This window comes from Magallana gigas, chromosome 7, assembly GCF_963853765.1.
Source record: "Magallana gigas chromosome 7, xbMagGiga1.1, whole genome shotgun sequence".
In the NCBI taxonomy this organism is placed as follows: Eukaryota; Metazoa; Mollusca; class Bivalvia; order Ostreida; family Ostreidae; genus Magallana; species Magallana gigas.
In genome coordinates, this window is record NC_088859.1 from 29,681,236 (window position 1) to 29,695,782 (window position 14,547).

At 33.1% G+C, this 14,547-nt stretch overlaps 1 protein-coding gene across 2 annotated transcripts; it reads right to left on the reverse strand.

The window, feature by feature from the left end:
- Positions 1 to 6,018: 6,018 nt before the first annotated feature.
- LOC105339045 (DNA-directed primase/polymerase protein) lies at positions 6,019 to 13,674 on the reverse strand. 2 transcript variants are annotated; one of them, XM_066065213.1, is made up of 14 exons: positions 13,493 to 13,674; positions 12,254 to 12,337; positions 11,499 to 11,577; positions 11,172 to 11,272; positions 11,008 to 11,054; positions 9,953 to 10,044; positions 9,719 to 9,792; positions 9,528 to 9,601; positions 8,245 to 8,577; positions 7,911 to 8,064; positions 7,498 to 7,586; positions 6,487 to 6,625; positions 6,258 to 6,340; positions 6,019 to 6,171 (listed from the first exon to the last, which is right to left on the reverse strand). In XM_066065213.1, exons 1-14 carry the CDS (start codon positions 13,546 to 13,548, stop codon positions 6,050 to 6,052), a joined length of 1,527 nt encoding a protein of 508 aa, XP_065921285.1. In that variant the 5' UTR covers positions 13,549 to 13,674; the 3' UTR covers positions 6,019 to 6,049. The 2 variants fall into 2 exon arrangements, with proteins under 2 accessions (XP_065921285.1, XP_034312498.2); XM_034456607.2 differs by having other exon boundaries at positions 6,487 to 6,682; positions 13,493 to 13,670.
- Between the last annotated feature and the right edge of the window lie 873 nt (positions 13,675 to 14,547).

Consider the following 14,547-nt stretch of genomic DNA (forward strand, 5'->3'; position numbering starts at 1 on the left):
GGGTATGCTAGTATAAGTATGCGTGTGCTCAATGACGCTAATTTATCACGTGCATATGTTAAAGGGACATGGTCACGATTTTGGCCAAATTCTATTTTTATTATTTAAAAAAGCTCTGGGAATGCATTTCAATGATCGAATGAAATTTGAGAGTCAGTGGATGAGTTACTAGTACATGTATATGCAAGATACAGGGCTCACAGTTCTTTGTCACGAAAACAAAGCTTGTGCCCTGCTTTTGTTTACATAGGTTCAATATACCATGCATGCAGTTCAAAATATTTTTCAAGCTGATTTGTCTATCTTCTTATTCATTTTAAGCATCATTAAACAGTTTCTAATGTTTAACACATTCATTTTAGGTCTTAAACTGGAATTTGTACTTTAACATTTAAAATGTAAACAAAAGCTTTGTAAGAATAGTAAGCTCTGTAACTCGCTTATAACTCAACGAATGACTTTCAAATTTAGCCTGCTTATTAAAAAAAAGCCTTACTGAAGCATTAAAAACATTAAAATAAAACATAGGTAATCACAGATTACAAAGCTCACCGAGACAAGACATCACCCTTATGAGACTTTACCTTTACGAGACCACCTTTATCATATTAAATGAAAATCATATTTTATGATCTTGGATATTCATGGATTCTGATTTGACACAATATTGTATATCATCTATTAAAAAATTGTATGATAATCATATGTTCATATGTTAATCAATACAATAATATAAAATTAAATATTGCATCCTATCATATTTACAACATATATCATATAATACAATAAAATACCATAATAAAAAATGATGATATATGATATTGTAAGGTATGATTTGACATTGTATTGTGTTATACGTTATTGTATTTGATCACATAATACAATATCAAAATATATAAAACAATATAGTATTATATTACAATATCATATTACATAATACATCATAACATTGAAACATACAATATTATATTGTATAATATAGTATGATATTGTATGATACTGTATCATTTTTGAAACATAACATGATATTGTATCATATGATACAATATAATTTGATACAACATTGTATCATATCAAATGATACAATATTATATGATAAAGTGAAATATATAATACTATATTATATTATACACATTGTATCATATGATACAATATATTTTACAATATCATAACATACAATTTCATGTGATGTGATAATATATAATATTGTAAACCAATTTCATATTATACAATATTGTATGATACGATATTATATAATATTACAGTATTATATTATACAATTTCATGTGATATAATTCTATAATTCAGAAACTAATATCATATTATACAATATCGTATGATACAATATTATAGAATATACAATATTGTATCATATGATACAATATTATATTTTGCAATACCTTATGTAATAGTATCATGTGATAAAATAATAAATTAATAAATTAATAATACAATATAATATTATACAATATTGTATCATAATATCCAATACTATACATGACGATATCATGTTACGATATCATAACATAAAATATCAAAAAAATCATATCATATCGTATCATATAACTTTTTATAATATTACATGATATTATATTGTATCATATTAAACAATATTGTATCATACCATACAATACTATATCATAGGAATCATGTAATATCATTAATCAACAAACACATCTATCTATCGAGCAGGTTTGAGTGAGGTAGGAGATTTCTTTAGCATCCTTGATAATGGAGATCAGGCTCTGCATCTGAAGCAACCTCTGCGTTTCATTTATAATATAGTTAAATCAACTATGCAAGCTATCATCTATAAAACATGTGACCTGTTCCAAAAAAACTAAACCTCATCCAGCATCTGAAACCTATGGCTCAGATTCAGCATTCAAGCCTGTCAGGTGCATCAGTAAACATAAGACGCATCTCCATGCAAGTTTGGTGAAGTTCAGACCAGTAATAACTAAGATATTATCATCAGAGAGCACTAGCAATTAAAACCTTAAACTGCTCCAGCATCCGCAACCTATGGCTCAGATTCAACATCCATGCCTGTCAGGTGCATCTGTATCATAAGACACACCATCCATTCAAGTTTGGTGAAGTTAGGACCTGTAATAACTAAGATATATTTTTAAGCATCCTTGATAATGGAGATCAAGCTCTGCATCTGAAGCTTCCTCTGTGATTCATTCATAATACAGTTTAATCAACTATGCAAGTTTAAAATAGTACTATTATCTATTAAACATGCGACCTGTTTCAAAAAACTTAACGATATCCAGCATCTGAAACCTATGGCTCAGACTCAGCATTCAAGCCCGTCAGGTGCATCAGTATCACAAGATGCACCATCCATGGAAGTCTGGTGTAGTTAGGACAAGTAATAACTATACTTAAAGATATAATCATCAGAGGGCACCTGTTTCAAAAACTTAAACCAGCTCTAAAAACCTTAACCTCCTCCAGCATCCGAAACCTATGGCTCAGATTCAGCATTCAAGCCTGCCTGGTGCATCAGTATCATAAGACGCACCATCCATGGAAGTCTGGTGAAGTTAGGACAAGTAGTAACTAAGATATAATCATCAGAGGGCACCTGCAACAAACACTTTAACCAGCTCTAAAAACCTTAACCTCCTTTAACATCTGTAACCTATAGCTCAGATTCAGCATCCAAGCCTGCCTGGTGCATCAGTATCATAAGACACACCATCAATGCAAGTTTGGTGAAGTACGGACCAGCAGTAACTTAGATACAGTAAAACACGGTTATAGCGAACACGCTTATAATGAATTGACGCTTACAGCGAAGTGATTTTCATTCCCCGTGACTTTATTTCATGTTGTAAACTTGACGGATATAACGAATTGCGCTTATAACGAAGTAAAATTGTCCGTCCCTGGGACTTCGTTATAAGCGTGTTTTACTGTATTGCTATCAGAGGGCACCTGCAACAAAAACTTTAACCTGCTCCAAAAACCTTAACCTCCTCCAGCATCCGAAACCTATAGCTCAGATTCAGCACTCAAGCCTGTCTGGTGCATCAGTATCATAAGACACACCATCCATGCAAGTTTGGTGAAGTACGGACCTGCAGTAACTTAGATATTGTTATCAAAGGGCACCTGCAACAAAAACTTTAACCTGGTCCAACAACCTTAACCTCCTCCAGCATCTGAAATTTTGGACTCAGATTCAGCATCCAAGTCCACAAGTAGGTCCAGATGCATCATCCATGCAAGTTTGGTGAAGATAGGACAAGTATTAGCTTAGATACAGGACCTGCAACAAAAACTTTAACCAGGTCCGGACGCCGACGCCGACGCCGAGGGTATAGCATAAGCTCCCCCGACTTCGTCTCGGTGAGCTAAAAAACTAAAATAATTTTTGACCAAAGTCGTGACCATGCCCCTTTAATATGTACCTTTCGTTTCAATCATGCGTCTCTTTGTAAAGTAATGCAACACTAAATATTGGTTGTCAGTCAAATTTTAGTTTTCAGGAATTTGTGATGCTATGCTAAAATGGTATAACTATTCCAGATTTTATTGGAATTCAACGATTTCAAAGTCCATTGTTGCGTCATCACCAAACATCAACTGTAAAGTGCATTATTTATTATACTCGCCGAAGAACTGTAAACAATCCTGAAAATTTTGAAATTGTTTAATTTTTCATCTAGTTAACAGGTAACGTTTATGATTTAATGTAAATTTAACTGATTTTGTGTTGCTGGTGCTTTTTTTGTTGCTCAAAATACCAAATGTATTCTGTGTTTTGTTCAGTTCTGCGAAGACGTTATCGTTTGTGCTTATATATACATGTACAAAGTTATATATATATGATTATATATTATTCTCTTTTGAGAAGTGGACAGGCATAGCCTGCATCCACTTCTCTTCGCAAGCCCTCATATTTTGATTCTGGAAAACATGTAAATATCGGAAACAAAGATGGTTTACACTTCGACCCATGTTTCGACTCCAGTTTCCCTGAATTTTCGTAACAGACCTACTATTTCTACATTTTTAACATTAATTATGCATCCGTATATCACCACTAACCCGCTGTCAAATCATAGGCGTCACCGAATAATACTAAATCGAAATTTGCTTACAATGTTGATATACATATGCTAAATTGCTCATAATAAACCACGAAATGAATAAATGGTCGCGATAGGAGTTGGGGTCGCTTTTACATGTATGCCAAAAAAACCTTTTTGGTCACATTTATTTCCAGAACTCATTTTATCCACCTGTTAATGAAGATATAAAGTTTGAAATCAATAAACATCTAAAGTTTATATTTGACTATAAATACTCAGATTCTTGGAAAAAGACTACAACTTTTTACTGCAAAACTGATAGTGTCACAATAAAACCATGTGGTCTAAATTAAAATGACAATTAATTAACATTTGCAGGGGTGTCAATGATACCTATAAACTTTATAAAGAGCCTCGATCACTTTACATTACATAGGCTATTGATGCCAAGTACAATCTGAAACAGAGGCCTTTCAACATTATAAGTGAACAGTCTTTATTTTTGGAATATTCAAGTTATAACTATATATAAAGCTCAAAAAACAAATTACCTTGCACTATGCTGTTTTAATTGATATTTCAATGATTTCTTTGATTAAGGGGGATGTGCGGCCAAGTTGTACATTTGAGAATTAAAATGTAAACATTTCTTGAACTGGCTTCTTTCTGTCCAAAACTGACTAAAACAGTTGTATAAAAGCAATACATATGACATTCTACATGTTGTTTTGTATGCAAATTAGGCATACAAATAGCAAAACAATGCCTTTTTTAATCAATTAGAACAGCTGTAGAACTGCACTGCTGTTAACCTTCTTCAAAAAGATTTCATGCTATGAACCCCTCTTTCATATAAAATAACCTAAGATATACATGTACATTTGGGGTGTAGGATATATTTTGCATGTGATGTCATGGATACTAGTATATCTTTGACATAAGAGTCTTGTTCCAGTGTGTGACTGCCTCTTGGTACAGGGTGTCACAGAGGCAATGTCTTCTCAATGTCTTCAGCAGCACTACATAAATCCTCTTGGTACAGGGTGTCACAAAGGCAATGTCTTCTCAATGTCTTCAGTAGCACTATTTAAATCCTCTTGGTACAGGATCACTACATAAATCCTCTTGGTACAGGGTGTCACAAAGCCAATGTCTTCTCAATGTCTTCAGTAGCACTACTTAAATCCTCTTGGTACAGGAGCACTACATAAATCCTCTTGGTACAGGGTGTCACAAAGGAAGTTTGTCTTCTCAATGCTCTCAGTAGCACTACATAAATCCTCTTGGTACAGGGTGTCACAAAGGCAATGTCTTCTCAATGTCCTCAGCAGCACTACATAAATCCTCTTGGTACAGGGTGTCACAAAGGCAATGTCTTCTCAATGTCCTCAGCAGCACTACATAAATCCTCTTGGTACAGGGTGTCACAGAGTCAATGTCTTCTCAATGTCCTCAGTAGCACTACATAAATCCTCTTGGTACAGGGTGTCACAAAGTCAATGTCTTCTCAATGTCCTCAGTAGCACTACATACATCCTCTTGGAACAGGGTGTCACAAAGGCAATGTCTTCTCAATGTCTTCAGCAGCACTACATAAATCCTCTTGGTACAGGGTGTCACAAAGGTAATGTCTTCTCAATGTCTTCAGCAGCACTACATAAATCCTCTTGGTACAGGGTGTCACAAAGTCAATGTCTTCTCAATGTCTTTAGCAGCACTACATAGATCCTCTTGGTACAGGGTGTCACAAAGGCAATGTCTTCTCAATGTCTTCAGCAGCACTACATAAATCCTCTTGGTACAGGGTGTCACAAAGGCAATGTCTTCTCAATGTCTTCAGCAGCACTACATAAATCCTCTTGGTACAGGGTGTCACAAAGTCAATGTCTTCTCAATGTCTTCAGCAGCACTACATAGATCCTCTTGGTACAGGGTGTCACAAAGGCAATGTCTTCTCAATGTCTTCAGCAGCACTACATAAATCCTCTTGGTACAGGGTGTCACAAAGGCAATGTCTTCTCAATGTCTTCAGCAGCACTACATAAATCCTCATCTTCTCCATCAAACATAGGGTCATCTTCCCACAAGAAGGAGGGGAACACAGACTCTGGCAATGGGAAGTCTACAAGATCAATGATTGATTGGATTATTCAGTACCAAGGATTATCAGCGTTTGTTTTAAAGTAAATTAATTCACTATTCTTTTACCTGAAGATTTAAACCCCTGTGACTTGCAGACAGGATCGTGGCATTTTTGGTAATAAATTTTTTTCTTCAGGTCCACAACGAACCTGTAGTAAAAGAAAAAATGAAAATTTTTGTTCCTCCAACTTTATCAAAATCATTAAAATAATGTAACAAATGATAAAATATAAAGCCTGGGTATATCTGACAAATAAAAGTTTTTCTGAGAAGTGGAAAAAACAGGACTAATTACATCACATTGTTGCTCTTGTGACTCCTTTCTACATTGTGACAAAATCTGTAGTTGGCCATTTCATAAACAATAAGTTCTCCCTGACTGAAATAAGTCCAATGACGGATCCCTCCATATGGCTCTAGTTTTCGTACATGTTCTAAAAGGAAAGCATCCACTTCTGGATAAGGAGAGGCTTTGTAGCCCTCCAAACATGCTGAAAAAAAAGATTGGATCAAAATTTGCAATTGGAGGGTGATTGGTAATCATGAGAAATATTTGACAAGTTATAATAACTCTGTAAATTGTAATTAAGAAATTATCCTTTTGAGTACTACGTGGTGATAATTTTAATTTTGGTTGGGGTGTGGTCAAAAACCAATAAAGCCCTTCCAGCTTTATGATAGATTTGATCATGCCCCCACCAAAATTATCACCTAATAATATTCAAAAAATGATTCCTTATTGCATCTACGGTATTAATAAAATTTTCAGCAATTGTACTATTTTTGAACTATTAGAATATTGACATACTTATGTGATTTTCATTTCTTTTAATCATGCAAACTCTGCTTGCACCCAAACAATACGTCATTTTAATTTAATGGACTGTACATTACAAAATCAAGTCATAGTGTTACACTTAAAAATGTAAACATAAGAACATAAAGGTTGACAAAGTATCAATACAAAACCATCCAAATTCCTTTTATGCATTTAATATTACCGGTAGGTATAGTGCATTTAAAAATCTGGGGAATTTCTTTTAACGATGCATGTGTATTAAAAAAAATACAGTATCATCATGTTAGAACCTAAAATACTAAAATGAAATCCATTGCATTATATTCATATGCAATTTCATACCTGCAAAAAAATATTATTATTCACCTGGCTATTGAACTTATATTCTTATGCACACCTGGGGAACTATTTCATCAAGTGTTTAACAGTTCAGCATAGTAATTTCTGTTCCATCAAACTACTGGTAGTAGGGTAAGCATTGAGCCATTTCAAGCCTTTGATTCATACCTGTACTAGATGCACCTTTATTGGAAAAAGATCTTTGACTTCTTCTATGTGTGTCATTAGACTTTAATATCTTCATTCTGGATGAAAATCTGTTTTAAATAGAATCACACATTCATTATCTACAGAAGTGAATAATATGAAGGATTACTTTATGGCATAAGGCAATGCAAACCTTGTTATCCCAAACTTGATGGAACTGAAAACATACATTCAACTGAGACATTCAATTAAGGATTTGAGATATACATGTAGATGTTAAAATTACAAAAAAACAAAATAAAATATGATAACTGACAAATTAGTATTATATGTTATTGTCTTATTGACTAGAATAGCAAGTGACTTTCCTAAAAAAGAAAAACTGGCATAACAAAAACCATACTAATTTTGTCAAATTAATAAATGATCATTACTTCACATTTGCTATCAGTGAGTCCATAAAGATGGCCTCATCATTCATCGATGATAGAGGAACAAACTCGTTCTCTGCAGCCACAAGAAGAGGGTTGTTCTTGCCATACTTCCTGGACAGGTACAGGCGAAAATTCCTATTTTTGGTGTACACTCCTGCATTGGCAAGAAAAAAATCTGCTTACTACTCTTACTGACAATGTAATTTCTCATACTTGTATAAAAATCATAGAGAGGAGTTGAATAACATTTTTAAGCATGCACACAAAGTATTTTCAAGTAATGAAACTAAAGTTGTTTGCTTTTGAATTACTGAAAAAATCACACAGAAAGTACCCATATCACAAAATGAAGCTTTTTCCCCATGTTTGTTTCTGACAATCAAAGATGAGAGCTGCTCCTTGGTGAAATGTCCCAACACCCTGTCTGATATCTGTGATTTCTTTCTGACATTGTCCAACACACCATCGTCTCCACAACATGAAGCATCCTCCACAGCAGACTCACAGTTTTCAAGAGAATTGATTTGATTTCCAAGACAAGCATTAGTTACACTGTTCTTTTTAGAAGAAGTACACGAGTCAAGAGACAGTCTATTTTCCACTTTAGGCGAGTCTGAACTTTCACAATATTTATTCAGTTCCTCGATTATATGATGAACAAAACAACCTGGAAAAAGTGCACGTATATTCTCATCAATTACAGTGCTACACACAGTCAAAACTGTATACCGGGTTACTTTCACCCATAATTTTGCTCTTCTACACTTGCAGACAGTTTTGCCCTATCTTGATTTCACCCATACACAGTTGTGCTTAAAGAGAAATACAGTACTGTGGTTTCATTAATTTACAAGGGTATCAATTTTCGTGGATAAAGTGAAAATCACAGTTTCAAGGATAGTGAGATCACGTAAATTCGTGGCCAATGACCCTATCAATAGAAAATGTTAATAGAAATTATACACTTCAATGGACATTAAATTTCGTGGATCAACTTAACAACGAAATCCACGAAAATTGGTATTCAAAGAAATATTGATGAAACCACAGTAATTGGAGATAATGGAATTTACCCAATTTTAATTAACTTACTGACAACAAGGGTGAAAGGGGTCAAATTAAAATGGGTGCAAATATTTCCCTTTATACCATTTATATGTAAAATCCTCATGGAAGCATTGTAAGAGATCATAGCAGTTTACCAGAGCAAAAAAAAATTCAAGTACCATTAATACATTTCAGTTTATTTCTGATGGAGTCGAAGTGCATGAACAGAAGAATTCTAACAAGTTTAACATTATGCCACATATTGTGAAATGAATATTTAACTTATTCATGTTACTTTTTATTTATGACTTAGTGGCCAGCGGTAGGAAAGAGCTATGCAAACACAAGACCATGGCTTGACACACTGATGAGTACGGTAAACTGTATACAGTGCGTCTCCTTTGTTTATGAAAATTGGAAATACTTTGTGTGTAAATAAGCACAATTGCTTACTGCATGATGAAAGGATACATGAAAACTAGGGATAGCAACAAAATTTTAACTGTTTTGTAATAAATTGTATTTAAACTTGGCTACAGTAGCTAATGGAGACAGAGTAAAAATACCAACCAATGGTGACATTGTCCTGAAAAGCTACATCAGGTATAAGGAAGATTAGATGTCTGCTGAACTTTTTGTCTGTACTGAAAACAAAAATGGAAAATGTCATACAGCTTCAAGTATCTCTAAAATCCTATGAAGAAATAAGTTTTAAGAAGTTAATTTTCAATTCTCTCAAATTATTTTGGGCAGTTACTTGCCTTGCTTCCAAATCCAGTACATCTTTTCTTGAACATTTCACATTGAATTCTTCCTCTAACCATAAACAGACATACTAAGATAAAGGAGATACATTTATCTATAAAGTTTTAAGTTACATAACTATAGCCCATTTCACACAAGTGTCAAGATGAACTATTGATTTACTGATGTGAATTAAAACCTGAATATATGTGAACTTATCCTGTTAATTAGTATCCATATAGCAAACCGACCTGTATAAATATGGCCACCATCTCTGTCCCATTGTTGTCAGGGTTGTCTGGAATGGAAAATTCCAAATCAAAGTACAGCTTGCATACAGCACCTGAAAAAATACATGTATTTCATTTAATTGTTAACATTCTTTTTAAATACAATGTACAACAAACCTTATAGGCATTGGAATTGACACCTATTAAGAAACTGCATTTGTTTGTGTGGGTTGTCAAAATGTTCAGCTTGATGGGGACAGAACTTTTTAAAAGTATTTGCTGTCAATATTCATGAAATGAGAATTCAGGGATAACTATGGACTATAATGATTTCTTAATACTACCTCTTTGTTATAAATCAAAGAAACTTAGATAAACAAAAACATATGTATTTGTAAAATACTAAATCAACTTTAGTATTCTAAAAGTTCTATGAACATAAATTAAAAACCATGACCCTTGCTGTTAACAGAAAGAATAAAGACAGATTGTTCTCTGAATTTCTGTTCTTTGATCTCGTTGGACAATTAAGTAATAAGTTAATTTGTCTTGTTATACTTTCATGTTAAATACTGAAATCTAATTGGTTAAGACGCAGTTAATAATATTTTCTATTACCCTCAGCGTTAGCAACGCACTTAGCAACGGGTAACATTAAAAAATGTTACATGCGCGAAAATAATGCGCGTACGGTTTGCTGTAGAATTCACGTTATTCCTATATTAAAGCAGTAAAATTTTCTTAAAAATTAAGACATTCAGTATAACAAAATAAATAGTGCCTGTTTGGGAGGATAACAGTTGAAATTGACACCCCTCGAAAACCATTGTCAACCTCCGCTTCGCGTCGGTTGACAATGGTTTTCTCGGGGTGTCAATTTCAACTGTTACCCTCCCAAACAGGCACAATTTATATAATGTATAATCCATTGGACTGCATCATATTTCACCTCAGTGATTTGTTGTTTTGTTTCTATCACATCTGTAGTAAAATTCACTCGTTCTCACAGTGTGTTTTTATAAATAAAAGATACATGTAAATTCACAAGTTAAGTGCTGCATTAAGTAAATACCTACCCTCAGGAATAATCTCATAATGCAACTTTTTCTCACTCGACAACTGTCTGCAAGTAATAAGCAAAACATGCATGAAAATGGGCAAGCAATTAAATCAAGCTGTATCCTTAGTATTCTTGATAAATCAATAGGTTTAACCATAGAAATTCAATGTGTGTACTCACTTGTAATAATTCCAAAAGACATCATAACTGGAGACGAGGTACATACGTTTTCCGTCTCCAAACCCTACACTGGAACTCTCAAAGGCGATTACATGCAATTCCTGTGAAAAAATTACACAAAGACAATATTGAAGTTAGGGTACTCTGCTCACTGGTGGTATAACTGTTTTAAACTGTTGTGAGATTCAGGTCGAATTTTTTCAAAATTTATATTTTTATAGATTTCATTCCAAATTACAAAATATCAAATTTTCAGGAAAATTGAACTATAGGAAAATTTTTAGCTTATCTGTTTTGTGCTACCTAAATTGAAACATAAAAATGTACCTCAGACTGGTCTCTGGCATAATTAAAGGCACTTTGTTGTCTGTAAAACAGTTTCCAGTCAACAACTGGTCCTGTTATCCTAAAGAAAAATATTTCAATGTATGGGGTATTTATTTACGGGTAAGCTGAATTAAATAATGAACAAGAGATGAATGTGAAACACTTATGCCCCCTCCCTTGGACACCTCTGCAAAGGAAATGAACAAAAAGTGCAAATACCGGTAGTTGAAATTTTTCTACGCCCATTGAGCAGCATATATAACTCTGTCAAAAATTGCTTGAACTTGATCAAGATATTATTATGATAAATCTGTATACAAAATTTCATTTCAGTAAGTACAACCCCTGTGAACAAAAAGAACGAAAACTGCAAAAAAATGGAAATTTTCTAAGTCCAAGGGACTTTTTGTTATGATAAATCTGTATACCAAATTTCATTTCAAAACGTGCAACCTCTGCAAAGAAAATGAATGGAAACTTGGTGGACCGACCAACAGACAGACAGCAGCAAAGCAATATGCCCTCCCTTCTTCGAAGGAGGGCATAATAAATAGAAATAAAAATTCATGGGTACTAAAAATCCTAGTTTCATCAATGAATTTGCAATGTACTTTAAATATTAAATTACATGACATTACCCTAAATATAAATTGCAAGTCATTTACAATTAAAACCATTTCCATAATATAATTATAAAACATAACAATGTGCTAAACATGTATTATATGTACTTCGTTAAAACTTCAAAAATTCACCTTTGTTTGTAATCCTTTGGAATTTTATAATGTTCGAAGTCTTTAACTTTTTCATCTAAGCATTTCCCTATCAATTTTCTCTTTCTGCAAAACAAAAATTCTTATAAAATGGAAATATAAACACCAGTTACTGATAACTCATCTCCAACTTGGACCTGTAGAATCAAAGGCAAGGAAAATGAGCAAATATATCAATGAAAATATATGGCTTAAATGCAGGGTTCTCATTAATCTTTTAGAGCTAGTAAGTGGAGGAAAATAAATAGTGTGGGGCACTATTGAGGACTGAAGGCCTGAACTGAGGGCCAGAGGCCCGATGTTGGTGGGTCTGGGGGGGGGGGGGGTCCCCCCTCTCAGCAGTAGGGGGTCCTCCCTCAGGAAATTTTTAAAATTAACATTGAAGGAGGTGGCATCTTGGACCTCTATACTTTTAAATGGACCTCACACCCCTGCAACCATCATCAGAAACCTACATTCAGTCTTGTTTACCAGTGTTTACTTACCATGGGTCAACTTATTAAGTTTTTCTCGTTTTCATTAACATTCAATCACTTTTCTCAATTAAAAAATGTGAAACTTTTTAAGGAGGTATGAAAACATTCAGCTGTTGTTTATATATTATAATTATATAGGTGTTGCATGGGCATGAATTAGGATTTATTACAAGTTGACCCCCAGTTAGCATGGTTAGTATAGCATATGCCAGACTGGTTGTTTGGATTTCCGACAATGCCTTGCAACTTTAGCACTATAATTAATCTACTTAATTAGAGCAATATTTATCAATCGTCCATAACCCAGATTGAAACTATTAATCAGACCAACTCATCCAATTTATGTATTAAATAAAATATTGCATTTATACAGAGGTTTGCCAAATCAGGGTCGTATATACGTCCCTAGCCACATAAATATGAAGTTCCCAATTTCTTCTACTGCATGTACATCTGACTGTACATGTACCATTGTTGACAGAAAAACTCGTCAACAACCATTTAATTTACAGTCGACTTCAAGTGAGTATATTATAAATATCAAAAGGTAACAACCCATTTTGGACAGTCTTTAGACCTCTAGAACCTGTACATCTGCACATGTGTATCCAAAATATGATTGATCAACTGCATTTAGTGATTTGCAACTGTTATCCATTGAATTTTAACTATGTTAAATCTTAACCATTTTCAAATTATACATGTATGAGACTGAAGTTTACTTTATTAAAGTTAACAATCTTACCTCAAAGCAGTTTTATTGGAAACGCCATAAAACAGATTCCTTGTAATTGTTGACATTCTCAAATTTTGGCGCCAAAAAATTTCATTGATTAGTAGATAGCTCGTACACGATGTGATTCCATGTTACGGATGTTTTTGTGTTGGACAAATTTCCCCCGTTGTTTTTATTTTTTAAGATGCATATTATTTATAATTTCATATTGTTGAATCAGATTTATCCGAAACATTAATTTGTTTCATGTCTACTTAGAAAATTCTCCCAAATGTATAATGTATAAGCATTTATGGAATAATTTTGAAGTACAAGAATATTTAACAAAACCAATACCAACTGTATATGTAAAATTCTATGCGCACACGCAGCCCAATCCAAGATTGTGATGTTTTTAAAAAATGTCTACATATATGTTTGTTCAGTTTACTTATGTATATATGTTAAACATATGAATCGTATGGTTCTTGGTAATAATTAACAATACAATACTCAACTGTTTAAAAAAAATCATGCTTGTGGTTAGTAAAATCAGTCATCTCTCTCCAAGTACATTAACCAATATGTTAAGTATAAGAACCGAATGAGAGTTTTATTAGGTTATTTTGTATATAATAAGTTACTTTTTCAAATTTAGAACATACTGATATACCATGTAATTATCACTATCCAATTATTATAATTCAAAACAATTAAGAGACTGGTGTATTTCTGTTGTGATAGTCACTTCTAATTATAGAGTATATAGGTCACAATCTTCATAATTAAACTATGTCATAATTTATGAAGATTGAGACCTTTTTACTCTATAATTTCATAGCAAGAAATGATAACTTAAAAAGAATGTTTTATTCAATATTTTAATAAATTAGATGGACGGAAAAGAAAAATGTATATTACATAAAATTCATATAGATGTGAAAAAAATAGACTCAATTTTTCTGCAGTGCATGTACCATATAAAAACCATATGAAACAAATTAAATTCTGCAAGTTTTAAAAACATGGAATATATAAAATCTCATTCTGTATACTTTTCTTTTGATTTGCAGATGATCAAATTA

Coding starts and splice junctions, on each gene's coding strand:
- LOC105339045 (XM_034456607.2), bottom strand. CDS start 13,548: ATGTCAACAATTACAAGGAATCTGTTTTATGGCGTTTCCAATAAAACT. Junction 11,578..12,253: donor CCAAAGGATTACAAACAAAG/GTGAATTTTTGA, acceptor ATTTTTCTTTAG/GATAACAGGACCAGTTGTTG. Junction 11,055..11,171: donor GTCTTTTGGAATTATTACAA/GTGAGTACACAC, acceptor TATTACTTGCAG/ACAGTTGTCGAGTGAGAAAA.